General features: G+C 43.1%; 1 protein-coding gene across 1 annotated transcript in view; it reads right to left on the bottom strand.

Annotated features, from left to right (window-relative positions):
• Positions 1 to 17,885, bottom strand: part of MYO10 (myosin X) — a 215,270-nt gene that overhangs the window by 88,986 nt on the left and 108,399 nt on the right. Inside the window, exons 4-8 of the mRNA XM_082234136.1 lie at positions 14,974 to 15,161; positions 3,751 to 3,885; positions 1,507 to 1,631; positions 902 to 915; positions 722 to 806 (exon numbers count right to left, since the gene is read on the bottom strand). Coding sequence (XP_082090262.1) covers positions 722 to 806; positions 902 to 915; positions 1,507 to 1,631; positions 3,751 to 3,885; positions 14,974 to 15,161 — 547 coding nt within the window. The remainder of the gene's footprint in view (positions 1 to 721; positions 807 to 901; positions 916 to 1,506; positions 1,632 to 3,750; positions 3,886 to 14,973; positions 15,162 to 17,885) is intronic.

Here is a 17,885-nt window from a genome sequence, read left to right as displayed (position 1 = left end):
GCCCAAAAATTCTGTAAGCAGAGACACCACTTCTGTGCACACGCGCGGCGAAACTTGGAAGAATACACTTCTGGGTTTGCCGCATTTGCAATCTGAAAGTTACATTACCCGAAGGTAATGTAGGATCATGCCAACAAAGGTCCGTATTGCCAACAAAGGTCCATATAGTTAAAGCTATGGTTTTCCCAGTAGCGATGTATGGAAGTGAAAGCTGGACCATAAAGGCTGATTGCAGAAGAATGGATGCTTTTGAATTCTGGTGCTGGAGGAGACTCTTGAGAGTCCCATGGACTGCAAGAAGATCAAACACATCCATTCTGAAGGAAATCAGCCCTGAGTGCTCACTGGAAGGACAGATCCTGAAGCTGAGGCTCCAATACTTTGGCCACCTCATGAGAAGAGAAGACTCCCTGGAAAAGACCCTGACGTTGGGAAAGATGGAGGGCACAAGGAGAAGGGGACGACAAAGGACGAGATGGTTGGAGAGTGTTCTCGAAGCTACCAACGTGAGTTTGACTAAACTGCGGGAGGCAGTGGAAGACAGGAGTGCCTGGTGTGCTCTTGTCCATGGGGTCACAAAGAGTCAGACACGACTAAACGACTAAACAACAACAACATCAACAACAACAGGATCATGAAATGCTGGTGGTGGGAATCTTAGGAAAAATCTCTGTCCAAGGGGCACTGTAAACCACTATTCAAGCAGAAGACTGCCTCTCACCTTTCTTTTCTCCCTCAATCCCCGCCAGCAGGGCATAGAATATGTGATAATTTCTCTCTCCTGGATTTTGCCTTACTACTCGATTCTACAAGAGAAAACATATTTAGAGATCTGTTCGGCAGGTAGGTGAGATTCTCAGCGCAATCCTTTACATTGAAAGAAATCAAAATGCTGACTTACCTTCTCTAATAAATCTTCAGCAGGCAGCAGATTGAAAAGTCAAGGAACAGAATGTTTCATTTGACCGTGTGAGGAGGTTGGGGTGAACTAAAGGCTATATATTCATTTCCTAGCAGACTTGCACAAGCAACATTTGCATCCATCATTTTTATTTTATTTTAATGTAAACGTAAGACTGTCATTGGGTGAGTATTTTAATTGGCATCTGTTTATTTGCCACAAAATTCAGTGGCCCAGTTCACACATCATGGTAAAGAATAGTTAATGGTTTACCCTGACCATGGAAATCACTCTAGAGCAAGCAATTCCTGTCTTAGTGTTACATATCAACCAGAGAACTAAGGTTTGTTTCACTCACACAAACCATGGTCAGTAACAGACTTTAGAAACAAAATTCTTTCACTGCGGAATTTTAGGATGATCTAGGATAAAAAATACATAGGTTTGGTACTAAGCATATGAACTGGTTTTTATAGATTTTTGCATTCTAACTTAAGAACTTGGAATGTGTATTGAAAGAGGGGCAACATCTTTGCTTGTTGTATAAAAATGCACAGAGTTGTCATACTGTAAATATTGGGGCAATCACAGAGTACAAAGGATACAATCTACAATTTTTCCTCCCTGAATGTTGCCTTTCTGACAGAAATTCAACTGAATGAATTTCCCAAAGCGACTTGAGTTGTTGTTGTAAACAGTCTTTGCGTTGCCAAAAGCTTCCATAATTGGGCTGTGGAAAAAATAAAGATAGATAACAAATGCACTAGCTGTTTGAGGAAGAATAAACATTGTTTACTAGAACTTTCGATTTTAAAAAAGTATATCCAGTGTAAAGTACTGCCAGCTAACTCCTTAATCTTTAATTTTTGTCTCCTAGACAATGCACTTTCATTCCACAGATAGGGGATTGCATATCTGAATGTTCCCACCAAAGGGAAAAAATCCCTCCACACAGAAAACAAAGAGGCTGGCTAGAACCTTTTTTCTTTGACATCTAATCTGCTTGCTTTGTTTAATGTGTGAGCAGATTTATATATGGGGGAGCATTTAATCAAGCTATCTCGGAGCTGCAAATGGAATATTCCAGAAACAGTTTAAGCCTGTGCAGCTAGACTTAAGGGTGAAACCATGGGCAAAACCAAAAAAAGTAAGTATGCCGAGATACCCTGTATTAATCTGAGGCAATCTCCAATCTGTGCTTCTGTAACTCTAGATAATTCTATACCCTCAGGTTTTATTTCCACATCCTCAGTATATTTTCCATTGTTCAATCCTTGCTCCCTAGTGTTCAGTTGCCCATTCTGTTGTCCTTAACTGCCTTTCCTTAGTCTTCTCTTAATCGTTACATTTTAAAAATTATTATTATTATTAATATTAATATTTTGACAAAGTAATAAATAAGAATAAAAATGTGCATCCCACCCACAAGACCATTCCACTGCAACTATCCAACCTCCCAAATTTTCAACACCTCTTGCGACGGTTTGACCCCTTTCTATTTTAACACTACAAATTCAACAAACACCCTCCATATCTCCCCAAAATTATTTCTTCCGCGTATTCCCCGCCTTACCTTAATGGCACATGTTAATTTATCATCAGTAGCTATATCCCACACCTCTTTATACTATTCTCCCATTTTCTATTCTGCTTGCCCCTTCCACTTTTTGGCTATAATAATTTGTGCAACTGTCAATAAATTTGTGAGCAAGTAGTCTTCACTTTTCGCCTTCCTTCTCTCCACTTTTGTCCATCTGTCCTTCCCCCATCCCTCTTTTCAAATGTACCCCAAGCTCTTTTCAAATACGTCCTCAAGTTCACCAGCTCCTGGCCTCGCCTGCTACCAAAAGTCTACCATCATTACATTACATTCCCAATTCCTGTCATTCGTTGACCCACCCCATCCTAAATTTCAACATCCAGTAAGGACACCATATAAACAATAACACTTCAGTTAGACATATTTTAATGAGTCTGATGCAGTAAAACAAACATATTCCCCCCCCCCCATTACACTTAAAAACCTGACTTTGTCCCCCTGCCCCTGCGAAGCTATAGCATTGCTGCCCCACAGGTAGAAAAGGCTACAGAGCTGTAATTACTCTAAACCAGTTATTATGAAATAGTCCAAGGATGCCGTAAAGAGATTCTGCAGTATCCATGTGACCTCTGTTGCACCCTTAACCTCTCTCTTTTGATATGCTCAATGATCTATGAAACCTGCAATTAGAACGCAGGCATTTTCAAACGAAGACAACTTATTTAAGCTAGAGACGCACGCGGCAACATCAATGAATGAATCATTAATTATACACACGGGTAAATTATACGCACAACCAAACAACATCTGCCAAAAAATAATAATGCACCCCACAAAAAGGCTTCTCTCTTGCAATGATGCCTTACTCCCCGGAAGCCCCAGCTCACAAGAAGGAAAGTCCTAGGATAGTGGCTCAGATTGCAAAAACAAGAGGGTTGCTAAGCACCTGGCAGGCTAAAATATAGGCTCGGCTGTCAAAATTCTGACTATAAAATATGGATTTTATGGAAGAAAAACAAACCTTACTTCCATTTGAATTTTAAAGTGTTTGATGCATCCAACAAGTGAAACCATCTGCATCTGTATGATCACTTAAATGTACTACCATAGTTTAGAAAATGTTCAATCATCATCATAATTTATTATTTATACCCCGCTCATCTGTGCTTGTTGGGTTGTTTACCTGTCCCTGGTACTGCCATAGTTTTGTTTTCTAACTGCTAAGCAGACAACGGTCAACTCCGAAATATCTTCCTTCCATGTATCTTCCCTACTGTCTAGATGATAGGTGAGGCTATGAACACAGTACCTGCTCTCCAAAATTGCTTGTTCCACACTAGATGTTTTCTCTTTGCGAGAGAGTTCCAGCGAATGTTGGCTCACAGCGGACAAAAACTTGAGTATCAGCTTTGTGCTCTCTGTTTTGCCAGCACCACTCTCACCGCTGGAAGACAAAAGGAAAACAAGACTTAAATTTGTTAACTGTACCAATGATCTCATACTTTGAAAATTCAAGAAGACTTGTTGGACATTTATTGAAAAAAGGCTTTTTATGTCTGTGAGTGGCAGTAATTATGATTTCATTTTTAAAAAATAAAAAAATGGTGTGTGTTTTTTCATTTTTTGTTAGCCATCGCAAGAGCATATTGTGAACCAATATTGTGAGCATATTGTGAACCAGGATATACATTTTAAATAAATAAATAATATTTATTGTTAGATGCAGTCTGAGAAATGGTATACAGGCAGGTAATCAGAAGCAGAGCTTCTGAGAGCTAAGATAAATCAATGTCGCATTTAATAGACTTTACGCAGAGCCTGAAATCTGAGAACCATATAAATCGGAGAACCAGTCTTTGCTACAACGGATTATGATCACTGCGAACTGAGTTTCTTTGACCGAGAGTTGCTGTTATTTATACTTACACCCCACCCATTAACAGCAGTTCTGTAAGGGGCAAATAAGAAATGACACTCAACACTATAAGAATGCATCCCCCCAAGGTAAAAGTAGCTGGCGTCTAAACTATCAGCATCTAAATTACCACATCCCCTGCCCACTCCATGTGAGGAAAACCTGTATATTTTCATTGGAAGGCCATACAGCTGATTGGTGGGTGGGTGGGTTTTTTGCAGCTCCTTTTACAGTGGAAAGCAAACATTATAGATCCAGTCACATACATAATTTGGCCATAGATGCACTTGAAAATTGTATCTGCCATTTTGTCTGGTTTCTGATACATGACAAGCACTTTTAAAGGATGTTTTGGGTGGCTAGTTATCTCCAGCTTCCTTTTACTCCTCTTCCTCTATCAGCTTTCTCTGCTTTTTGCCATCATATAATAATAATAATTTGTTATTTATACCCCGCCCATCTGGCTGGGTTTCCCCAGCCACTCTGGGCGGCTTCTAACTGAATATTAAAAACAATACAATATCAGACATTAAAAACTTCCCTAAACAGGGCCGCCTTCAGTTGACTTTTAAAAGTAAAATAGTTGTTTATTGCCTTGACATCTGATGGGAAGGCGTTCCACAGGGTGGGCACCACTACCAAGAAGGCCCTCTGCCTGGTTCCCTGTAACCTCACTTCTCACAATGAGGGAACCGCCAGAAGGCCCTCGGCGCTGGACCTCAGTGTCCAGGCTGGATGATAGTTCTTCAGGTATACTGGACCGAGACTGTTTAGGGCTTTGAAGGTCAGCACCAGCATTTTGAATTGTGCTCGGAAACGTACTGGGAGCCAATGAAGAACTTTCAGGACCGGTGTTATATGGTCTTGGCGGCCACTCCCAGTCACCAGTCTAGCTGCCGCATTCTGGATTAGTTGTAGTTTCCGAGTCACCTTCAAAGGTAGCCCCACATAGAGCGCATTGCAATAGTCCAAGCGGGAGATAACCAGAGCATGCACCACTCTGGCAACAGTCATCTCTTAGATACATGACATATAAATAATCATAATATATTTTGAGGGGGGCAGGTCTGCATTCAATATTTCCACTTATTTACAAAGATAATTCCCACTCAAACACTTCTGGATTAATGTGCTATGAGGGATCACATGCAAAATCTCGAAAGCTACATAATCTCAAACAGCAACATGCCCTTTCGACCAATGCCATCACATGCAATGCAACAAAAACACACTTCGGTTCAATCTCTGGGCTCCGTATCTTGCACAACGGAGAAGAGATAAGGCCAAAGAGTTCGCCAAATCCATCCTTTTATCTTGGTATGTCAGAATAAACCTCCCTGTGGAAAAAGTCTGATGCTTGTCCAAAGAGCAGTTTGCTTTATGTTCCTCTTAAAGGCTGAAGAAAGAGTCTTTGAGGCTTCCAGGAGACTGTTTAAAGGCAACGATACCATAATCAGATACATTTTACATTTTGGGCATAATTGCCTTGGACAAATCCTTCCTTCCTTCCTACCATGTCCACCACAATCCTGGCTGCTTTTAAAGGGGGCGGGAAATCTGTTTTTCTTTTAATCACATCCCATGCCCCATACTAGTGCATTAATAATAATAATAATAATAATAATAATAATAATAATAATAATAAATTTTATTTATACCCTGCCCTTCCCGGTTCAGAAAACCGGGCTCAGGGCGGCTAACAACAAATTTAAAACACTTAATTGATGCAACAAAAAACAGCATAAAATACAGTATAAACGTGAATAACAATAAATTCAGAATTCAAAAATCAATTTAGGGGGGAAATCCACCCAATAAACATTAGATCAGGGGTGTCAAACTCAAATTCATCGGGGGCCGCATCAGCTTTTTGGTCACCCTCAAAGGGCCGGTTGTATCTGTAGGACTTTTTCAAAGTTATTTTTCCATAGGCACTGGTGTGTGTTGTCTTGAACCTATACACTATTTAATATACCTATTCCAGTATGATTTTAAATAAGAATAGAAGAAGAAATAATAATGATTTTTTTAAAAGATGACGAGATGGGCTTCCAGGCAGACTGGAGCTCCAATGGGGAGGAGACAGGAGCCTGTCCCAACAGAGCAGAGCAGAAGCAAATCTTGCCTCCCCCCGCCCTGCGGCCGCACTCAGGAGTCGGAGGATACGGAGCTGCAGTTTGGGCAGCAGCAGTTTCTTCCTTGCAAGGGAGCCCCAGCGGCACTGCGGGCCCCGGACTGGACCGAGCGAGCAGAAAGCCTCTTTGCCCGGCCCGCGAGGAGGTGAAAGTTGCGGGACCGGCCAGTAGGCAGCGCCGTTGGGGCGCGTTGGTTGGAGCCCTATCTGCAAGCAGGCAGGGAAGGCTGTTCACGTGGGTCACTTTTTAGAAAGGCAGAGAGCCTCCGCCGGACTGCGGACCCTAAAATCTGGGTCGGGACCAGTAAAAAGGACGAGAAGCTCGCTTCCTCGCCCTTGATGCCACGGGCCACATGACGAGGTCTGGCGGGCCGGATTTGGCCCGCGGGCCTTGTGTTTGACACCCGTGCATTAGATGATCACCAGGACTAGCTGGCTAAATTAGTCCTATTTGGGCCAGCGAGGAGACCAGGGGAGAATTAGCTGTGGGATCCAGAGTGGGTAATCTTCATAAAAAGGGGAAGGGGAGGGAAGGAAGGGGAATAAAAGATCGGGCTAAGTTCAAATTGAAAGCCAGGCAGAATAGCTCTGTCTTACAGGCCCTGCGGAAGGAAGTTAAATCAGCATGCGCAGTTGCCAGGTTGAACCTGTAGTCGCTAGTGGCAACTGCCAGACATTTAATTTTAGCAACCAGCGGGGAAAACAGTCGGCATACTCTGCCAGAGCAAGAAACCACTGGCGGAAAATCACTCTTTTTCAAAATGGCGCCAGGCTGCATCTTCTGCTGGAATGCAGCCTGTGGGTTGGTAGCAAACTGCTACCGACACAAACTTACTGCCTGCAGCTCCTCCTCTCTCTACAAACCTCTCCGACTTTGTCAGGTAGCCAGTATAAAAGAAAAACCACTCTTTTTGCCTCTGTGAGTCAAGAAAGCAGAGCTTTGCAGGGTTGCTGAAAATCATGGTTGGTTTGCCAAGCTCCGCCAAAATTTGTAGACCCCCTACCTTAGCATTTCTATTGCACTTGAGAAGATTCTTAGCATCTCAAATATCCTACCTCAGTCGCCCTTACAACAACCCTGTAAGGGAGGCCAAGGCTGCAGATGGAGGCTGAAGTAGAGAGAATATTCACTTCGTGACAGAGGCGCTTTGGTTTAAGCCAGCAGCTGAGTCTCACATTACAGTGGTACCTCGGGTTAAGTACTTAATTTGTTCCGGAGCTCCGTTCTTAACCTGAAACTGTTCTTAACCTGAAGCACAACTTTAGCTAATGGGGCCTCCTGCTGCCGCCGTGCCGCCAGAACATTTTTTCTGTTCTTATCCTGAAGCAAAGTTCTTTACCTGAAGCACTATTTCTGGGTTAGCGGAGTATGTAACCTGAAGCGTATGTAACTTGAAGCATATGTAACCCGAGGTACCACTGTACTTATTGTCTCAGTAAAATATAGATGTATCTCGGAAGTCGAACGGAATCTGTTCTGGAAGTCTGTTCGACTTCTGAAAAGTTCAGAAACCAAGGTGCAGCTTCCGATTGGTTCCCATTTGTGCAGCCACGCTGGAAACAATAGTGGAAGCCGCGCCAGACATTTGGCTTCCCCTCAAAATTTGAAAAGTGGAACACTCACTTTTGGTTTTCAATTGTTCAGGAGCAGAACATTCGACTCCCGAGGCGTTCAGGAGCTGAAATATGACTGTACTGACTGTTTGAAGTTCACAGCAAATAATAATAATAATAATAATAATAATAATAATAATAATAATTTCTTGTACCCCTCCCATAAGGCTTGGGTTGCCCCAGCCACTCTGTGTGGCTTCCAACAAAATATAACAGGACAAAACTAAACATCAAACATTAAACGCTTCCCTACACAGGGCTGCCTTCAGATGTCTACGAAAGGTTATATAATTGTTTAATGCTTCGACATCTGAAGGGAGGGCGTTCCGCCGGGCAGGTGCCACTACCAAGAAGGCCCTGTGCCTGGTTCCCTGTAACCTCACTTTTTGCAGTGAGGGAACTGCCAGAAGGCCCTCAGTGCTGAATCTCAGTGTCCAGGCTGAGCGATGAGGCAGAGACGCTCCTTCAGGCACACAGGGGGACTGACCCTCTGCGCAAGTTGAAGAAAACATCTAGCAGTCGCCCAATAACCCATTGTATCTATACTGTCGCCAAACGTCCAATGGAGAACTTGCTTGAGTCTTCACAAAACCCAAAGCAAAGCTGTAAATAATAAGGCAATCCACTAGAGGGCACTTGCTTCCTTTTAGAAGCCATCCCCAAATCCAAATGTATCACTTTGCTTCTAGCGTTCATTACTTGCAGACAAGCAAGTTACAAGGCATACCATACTAATGTAGGACATCACATACGGTCATGGGAAAAAGAAAGTGCACCCTCTTTGAATTCAATGGGTTAAATATGAAGACATAATAACAATCATCTGTTCCTTAGCAGGTCTTAATATTAGGTAAATACAACCTCAGATGAACAGCAACAAATGACATATTACACAGTGTCATTTATTTAACAGAAATAAAGCCAAAATTGAGAAATCATGTGTGGAAAACACTCTTACTGCTTCCATAGGATTAAGAGGCTAAGCAGCAGAAAGGTGCGGCTATTCATTTCTTTTTTATATTGAAATTTTATTAAATTTTCAGTTATACAATTTAAAATACTCATTTTAACATCCCTGAAATTTCAACAACTTCCCTTCTTCTCTTTTCATGGTTAATTTTGCATATCATAGATTCCTGCACATTTTATGAAAAACTAAGCCATTCAATATTCCATTAATACATCCATCAAACCTTATTTATACTGCTGAATTTTTCTTAGTGCTGCCAACGTTTTCAGGTGTACACAATTTCCTGCCATATATTCAATAAACGTTTTCCAATCTTCTCTAAATGTATGTTCTTCTTCTTCTCTTATTCTATATGTTAAGTCTGCAAGCTACGCATATTCTGTCAGCTCAAGTTGCCCTTCTTCTTTGGTTGGGACCGCGCTCACTTTCCATTTTGGGGCTAACGAAACACAGGCCACAGTAGTAGCACACATAAATAACCCTTTTGCTGGTCTGGAGAATTCAGGTGTGTTTTAGCACAATGCCAGGGAGCAAAGACAGCACGATGCTCTTAGAGAAGTGATTGCTACTGCCCATGAAACTGGGGAAGGGTTCTAAGGCCATCTCCAACCAATGTAAAGTCCATCATTCTACAGTGAGAAAGGTTATTCAAACGTGGAAAACACTCGAGACAGTTGCCAATCTTCCCAGGAGTGGACGGCTCAGCAAATTCATAGCAATGCTCAGAGGAAATTGCAAAAAACACACACCCAAGAGTTACATCTCATGATCTACAGGCCTCAGTTAGCATGTTAAATGTTAAAGTTCATGACAGCACAATTAAGACGGAACAAGTATGGTTTGTTTGGACAGGGTTGCCAGGAGAAAGCCTCTTCTCTCTAAAAAGAATGTGGCAGCACGGCTTAGGTTTGCAAAGTTTGCATGTGAAAAAACCACAAGACTTCTGGAACAATGTCCTCTGGACAGATGAGACCCAAGTGGAGATGTTTGACACCTGGGAATTTCCGTCTGAGTTATCCCCAACAAAAAGGACTCTGGGTTTTTTGTTTTTGGAACAGTACTTTTAAACATTTTTTTTAATTCATCATGAATTATTTCCCAAATACTCTTTTACCCTTTTACAAGTCCACCACATATGATAAAACATACCCTCAATCTCCGGGACATGGGTGGCGCTGTAGGTTAAACCACAGAGCCTAGGACTTGCCGATCAGAAGGTCGGTGGATCGAATCCCCGCGAAGGGGTGAGCTCCCGTTGGTCGGTCCCTGCTCCTGTCAACCTAGCAGTTTGAAAGCATGTCAAAGTGCAAGTAGATAAATAGGTACTGCTCCGGCAGGAAGGTAAACGGCGTTTCCGTGCACTGCTCTGGTTCGCCAGAAGCGGCTTAGTCATGCTGGCCACATAACCTGGAAGCTGTACACCGGCTCCCTCGGCCAATAAAGTGAGATGAGCACTGCAACCCTAGAGTTGGTCACGACTGGACCTAACGGTCAGGGGTCCCTTTACCTTTACCCTCAATCTCATTACATCTCCAACACATTTCTATGATTCTATGTCCAAGAACCTGGTAACATTATTAATACTGGATATTGATTGACCACAACAAACCTCTTTAACTCACTTATTTCAAACACACTTGTTAATCCAACACACAAATACCCAGCACCTGCTCAACATCGTAGCCTAAATTGGAGGTGTGAGTCACAAGAAAAACCCCACAAAGAAGAATCAAGGCAAGTCCAACATTTTACATTCCTAGTTTGACGACATCTTTTTTAAGTGACCCAGACAACTATGCCCTTGGGACTTTTTCCAGCCGGGCTGACAGGCTGCACAGAAATAGTAAGAGTCAATTCTATTAGCAACTTAAAGAGACTGGGATCTGTTTGACTGTAAGCTGGACAGCCAAGCATGCAACCCACAACGAAATCAGCTCTGTCATTTATTGCTGGACACAGATGAAGGAACGCTGATACAAGTCCTACTGTATTTGGAATGAAACGTGTCACCGATAGCATAACATAGCAGCTTTCATTAGCAGTCGCCAAAAAAGAAAAAAGTGACTAATGCTGAAAGGATTTCCTGCTTTCTCTGTGATGAGAAACCGCACGGCGTTTGACAGTTCCAAGGCTCTTGTCCCACACCCATGTGTTTTTGGCAATAGCCCATCTCACTCCTGGCTATGCCTGTTCACTGTGGAAACTTGTTTACTGTTAATTCGTTTGATTTGATTGTTTAAAAAAGACTTTTTCAGTGCTGTGTCTACAGATGGTTAGGTGCCTCATGTCCCAGATCATAAGATGGGTGGATAAATAGATGGATGAATGGATGGAGAAAGATAGATGATAGATATATATAGAGATGGATGATAGATGATAGAGATAGATAGATAGATAGATAGATAGATAGATAGATAGATAGATGATAGATAGATAGATAGATAGATAGATAGATAGATAGATAGATGATAGATAGATGATATAGATAGATGATAGATGATAGATAGATAGATGATGATAGATAGATAGATAGATGATAGATGATAGATGATAGATGATAGATAGATAGATGATATAGATGGATAGATGATAGATAAATAGATGATAGATAGATGATTGAAAGATGGATAGCTAGCTAGATGATAGATAGATAGATGGATAGATAGATAGATGATAGATAGATCCACAGTAGGTAGATGCCATGGGTGTGGTGGTGCTCTGGTCTAAACCACTGAGCCTCTTGGACCTGCCAATCAGATGGTCGGCAGGTCGAATCCCCGTTGCTCTGCCCCAGCTCCTGCCAACCTAGCAGTTCAAAAGCATGCTAGCGCAAGTAGATAAATAGGTACCACTGCGACGGAAAGGTAAACGGCGTTTCCGTGCGCTCTGGTTTCCATCACGGTGTCCCGTTGTGCCAGAGGCAGTTTCGTCATGCTGGCCACATGACCTGGAAATCTGTCTGCGGGCAAACGCTGGCTCCCTCGGCCTGAAAGCGAGATGAGCGCTGCAACCCCGTAGTCGCCTTTGCCTGGACTTAACCTTCCAGGGGTCCTTTTCCTTCACCTTTACCTAGATGTGATGGGCTGGTTTGATGCAGAGGAATGGTGGGAGGAACCAGCTGAGGAACCACCAAGGGAGGAAATCTCAGAGCCCTGTGGTGGGACAACGATAAGTGGGCAGAGGGAGAAGACTGGGAAGAGGAGAGGGTGTCAGAAGCTGAAGCTATAACAGGGCTTAGTGAGCTGGGAGAGTCTGTGGCAGAGAGGAGTGCGGAATCAGAGGCAGAAGCAGGTGAGAGGGAGGAGGAAGGTCAAGAGGGAAAGATGAGTCTGGTTGGTGAAGGGGCACAGGTTTCTTTCCCTCATGCTGCAACAAGCTCCCCTCTCCCTGTCTCTCAGAACCAGAAGAGGGCTGAAACGAGTGGAGCAATGGCAGACTGCATGCAGGCACAGTCTTCGATCGCTTAGAAAAAGCCCCGGAGAAGGGACTAGGTGGGGACTTTCCATCTCGACAAGTGATGTTCATGGAGTAGGACGACTGAGAATGAGCTGCTCTGCTCATTAGGCCTGCCACTCGACCAAGTCTGTGGAGGTTGTGCTTTTGCTAATAAAGAGTCAAGTCCAACTTTGAATTGTGTATTTACTGACCAGCACGCTTCCTGTGACAGTATCATTAAAAAATGGATGTTTACCATGACACAACATTGACCCAATGTACGGAAACAAGTGGCAGCATGTCCAAGGGGCTTTCTGGAAGTCCTGTGATTCCAGAACACTGCCTTAAGGTCTCTTCCTGCTATAGATTTTGTTCTTGGGTTGCCCTGCCCATGACAACTGGTGTGAGCCGAGAATAGAAGAGACACATTTTAAGCGCTGCTTTCTTCAGCAAACTATATCAGGAAGCCAGAGACTGATAGTTTCCCAGTAGCTACTTCCTCGTATTTCACAGACAAAAACAGCAAATTAAGTAAGGGGGGGGCACACAATATTTAAATTCAAGCTTCAGTGTCCACATAAAGATAGCAAAAATGTATGTTAAAATTATGTTAATGGTGGCACTGCAAAAAGCGAGCTTTGAATGCGGTAGTCTGAGCTACCTCACTGCATGAACGAAACAGGCCTTTGGGGAAAGGCCTGGTCTCTGTGTTTCAAGCAGTACTCTGGAAATGGCTTGCCTTCTCTCTCGTCAAAGGGAAGAGTGCTATTCTCCAAAAAAGAAGTGAAATTTATTGTAAAACCAGCTGAGGCCCAGCGAAACCTCAACAACTTCTAGGAGATGAATGTGAGCTTTAGTAATATCTGACTAATCACAGCTCCCGGCATGCGTACCCACGAATACATGTTTATGACCCTCAGACATGTTAATTAATACACAAATTTCATACTAAGCGCTAAACTATCCATGAAACATAATCCTGTGGTTCAGCTCTTCCTGAGACTGTTTCCATTTCAGAGTTCACATGAAGAGATGGCATGATTCACTTCACCGGTCCAAGCAAACAAAACTCCTCACACCTAGAAAATTAGCACATGGCTAGCCTTTTGGATAGAATGCTATCTTTCCAAGTGCAGGAAATTTGTTTGCATGTGGTATTTCCCAAGCATCCAGTCCCCTACCTGTAGTTATACAACATAGGAAAAGCTGTAACACGTAATTGCATTAAATGTTCACAATTCCTCCTTGGAAGTGCTTTTCCAAAAAGAAATTTTAACATGTATAAAAGAGCAACTTTTCTAGGTGCTTCTAGGCTTAGCACGTAGCTGCATAAGGTAAAGGTAATGGGACCCCTGACCATTAGGTCCAGTCGTGACCAACTCTGTGGTTGTGGCGCTCATTTCGCTTTATTGGCCGAAGGAGCCGGCGTACAGCTTCTGGGTCATGTGGCCAGCATGACTAAGCCGCTTCTGGCGAACCAGAGCAGTGCACAGAAACGCCGTTTACCTTCCCATCAGAGCGGTCCCTATTTATCTACTTGCACTTTGACGTGCTTTCGAACTGCTAGGTTGGCAGGAGCAGGGACCAATCAACGGGAGCTCACTCCATCGTGGGGATTCAAACCGCCAACCTTCTGATCGGCAAGTCCTAGGCTCTGTGGTTTAACCCACAGTGCCACCCGCATCCCACATAGCTGCATATGCTATCATATAATATTACTGGTACTGGCATTACAAACAAATACGAACAGTAATTCTCTGTCTTGCTCACAGAATGGTATCCTGGCAGCTACCTGCTTGAACTAAGGGTACTAATCCCACCTTTCATGTCTCCAAAAACACAAAAAGATGTGCGGTGCAACATCAGCACCAATCAGCATTAGTAAAGTCACGGAATGGCACCCCCCCCCCAAAAAAGCAATGAACACCAGGGCCAATGTTGGAAACTATTTTATCCTCATTAAAGGAAAGCACAGTTGCGTTAAACAACAGACAAAACAACCAAGCTCCATTAAGCAGATTAAACCAGCCAACATGTTCAGGAGGTTTCATTATAGTTGCTGTCATTATTTATGGGCTTCCTGAAGATCTTTTTTTGATGGATTGTGTTTATTCGAGACTCCTGGTGACAAATTAATTCTCTGCGCAGCAAGGCAACAAACCAGTGGGGAAAAAATCAGTGTTCAGAGTGAGACGAGGTCTAAGGGAACAGGCCAGAGCGTGTGGAGTGCCGATATATGTGTTTATTAAATGACCACAGGACAGATATTTAGCCAAGAAGGCTTTGTCATTTAAGAAGCCATTTAGATCATGCAGCAAAGCTACGTCTCCACAAATCTCATGATTAATGGAGTCCTAGGGGAAAGAATTAAGAGTACCCCCTGTCCTTTCTCTCCGTATTCAAGCAACTGGTGTGATCCCATACACATCTAAGATTCAGCAACAATTAAAGAGTATTTCGGTACCTGATGAGAACACACTGGTTGTCATGACGCTTCCATAGGCAGCGGTAGCACTCGTTGGCAACAGCAAATATATGAGGCGAAATCTCTCCCAAGTGATGCCGGCTATAATGCTCCACCGTGGCGCGGTCATAGAGGCCCGGAATGGTCTTGTAGGGGTTAACGGAGGCAACTATGGAACCAATATAAGTCTGGAAAAAAGAAAGACATAGGATTCTGGGAAAGGTGTACATGCGATTACAAGACACTTGAGTTCATTAGTTAACCTTTAATATGGCACAGCAAGTTTTAGCACAGCAATGTCCAGAATTGCAAGGAAAAGGAAAAGAATGGAAACAACCCATTCTGTAACCAAAGGAAACAGTTGCACAGTACTGTGCTTGCTAAGGCTATAAAATGCACATTTTAAGACTTAGGACATAATCTACTTGGAAGGCCTACAATAACAAGCCTTATTAGTTACTTTATTAATTGCCAGGGCACAAGTCTCTCTCCTCACCACCATACTTCCACCCACAACAGTAACTGGTCAAAGATGTTTTGTTTGATCTATTAAAATATGACAAGATGCCCTTCATTAAGTAGATAAAATCAAGGATTAAATAGAACTGTATCCAAGGTAAAACCAACCAACAGAAGTGTGTAAATAGGCTATACAGTTAAAAGGTTTATATAAATATAAATACATATTTATATGTATATATTGCCATTTTACAGTATTTCTTGCAGTAAATTTTGTGCTCGCCACCTATGCAGCTACAGCAAAATCTGAAACTCTGAATGTAACAACTTTTTATTGGTTAGGTGCAGGGGAAATGGTTTAGACTAAGATCAGAATTGGCCAAACCATCTCACGATGGTTCACTGCATTTTCTCCTGGGTTTGGTATAAATACCATTCGAGAAGTGCATGTTCTCAACTAGTGAAACTCCACAAATACCAACCCGTTGGTCTAAAAGGTTCATCTAACATTGTCCCACTGAGAATGCCTAGTTAGGAATGTCAATGCAAAAAGAGGGGGAGAGAGAGAGATTCTGCGAGTTTTTGTGCAACGAAGAGAGGAAGAAAATAAAGATGAGTGGGTTGGTTCCATATCTTCGTTGGGGATTAAGGGACCAATCCTATAGCAAGATCTGCAGGGATGAACACTGCTGGAATCCAGAGGATCTCCAGCGGAGCCAAGCGCTCCCTGATGCAGTTGGGCTTTGCCAGCACAACTCATAGAATCATAGAATAGAATCATAGAATCATAGAGTTGGAAGAGACCACAAGGGCCATCGAGTCCAACCCTCTGCCAAGCAGGAAACACCATCAGAGCACTCCTGACATATGGTTGTCAAGCCTCTGCTTAAAGACCTCCAAAGTAGGAGACTCCACCACACTCCTTGGCAGCAAATTCCACTGTTGAACAGCTCTTACTGTCAGGAAGTTCTTCCTAATGTTTAGGTGGAATCTTCTTTCTTGTAGTTTGGATCCATTGCTCCGTGTCTGCTTCTCTGGAGCAGCAGAAAACAACCTTTCTCCCTCCTCTATGTGACATCCTTTTATATATTTGAACATGGCTATCATATCACCCCTTAACCTCCTCTTCTCCAGGCTAAACATGCCCAGCTCCCTTAGCCGTTCCTCATAAGGCATCGTTTCCAGGCCTTTGACCATTTTGGTTGCCCTCCTCTGGACACGTTCCAGTTTGTCAGTGTCCTGACAAACTCCCCAGGCTCCGCTCTGCTGGAAATATGCTGGGCAGAATTCTCCCATCCCAGCTTCGCTTGGACCCAGCTGGCAAAGCCATGCCAAGCCTTGGAGATCTGAAACCAGTGTAAACCCTTAAAAAGGGGGTCATTTCAGAGGTGTGTCAAAGGCAGGACTGGGAGGGGGAGAGATGCTAAACCCGTTCAGCTTGGTGACATAACCTGGCAACAAAACATAAATGTAACTAGCAATAAAGAGTGGTTTAACTCAAAAGCTATTTTTAAAGGCTTGTTTTTCCTCTGCCAGGCTTAGGCTGGTTCAACCAGGAGTTGATGCTGAACAGAATTTGATTCTGGTGTAATTTACCATCTGGATGTGCATGCCAGAGGATCCTTGGATCTGGACCGTTTCCACACACTAGCCACACGTCCTGTAGAATTCTATCTGTAATATTTTATCTGTACAACCAGAAAGAAGTTCAGAAACCAAAAAGTGCTTTCGAGCCAACTGGTTCCCAAATGACAACTAGGCCATTCCGTTTTGGCGACTGCAACCCTGGTTTAAGCAGCCATATATCTGAATTTCTAACACTGATCTGATGCTCAAAAAAACAGAACACGAACGTGACAAGAGTGCCCTGCTATCAAGTAATCAGCCATACTGCTTCCCATGGTTCTAACTGCCATTAACAAAACAACTTGGAAAATCAGAAATATCTGAGCTCAAATAGAAAATGAAATTAAAGCAATCACTGGATACAAATGGTGTTTGGACTCCTAAACCATTCTCTTCAGCTATGAAAAAGGTTCAGGACTAGCTCTTAAGGATGTAGGATTTGGCTTACAGGGTCAAACTTCCTGATACAGTGGTACCTCGGCTTAAGTACTTAATTCGTTCCGAAGGTCTGTTCTTAACCTGAAACTGTTCTTAACCTGAAGCACCACTTTAGCTAATGGGGCCTCCTGCTGCGCCGCTGGAGCACGATTTCTGTTCTCATCCTGAAGCAAAGTTCTTGACCTGAAGCACTGTTTCTGGGTTAGCGGAGTCTGTAACCTGAAGCGTATGTAACCTGAAGCGTATGTAACCCGAGGTACCACTGTACTATAAGAACCAGGGAGCATTGGCCACAAAATTACGTACTGATACGGAAGTGGACCTTGTTCACCCAGCATTGGAATGATAAGGTACAGGATGCGACCAAGCCGTATTACGTACTAGGAATA

This window comes from Podarcis vaucheri, assembly GCF_965113315.1.
Source record: "Podarcis vaucheri genome assembly, chromosome: 8".
NCBI lineage: Eukaryota > Metazoa > Chordata > Lepidosauria > Squamata > Lacertidae > Podarcis > Podarcis vaucheri.
The sequence above is the reverse complement of the archived record's forward strand: the minus strand, read 5'-3'. Positions and strand labels throughout refer to the sequence as shown.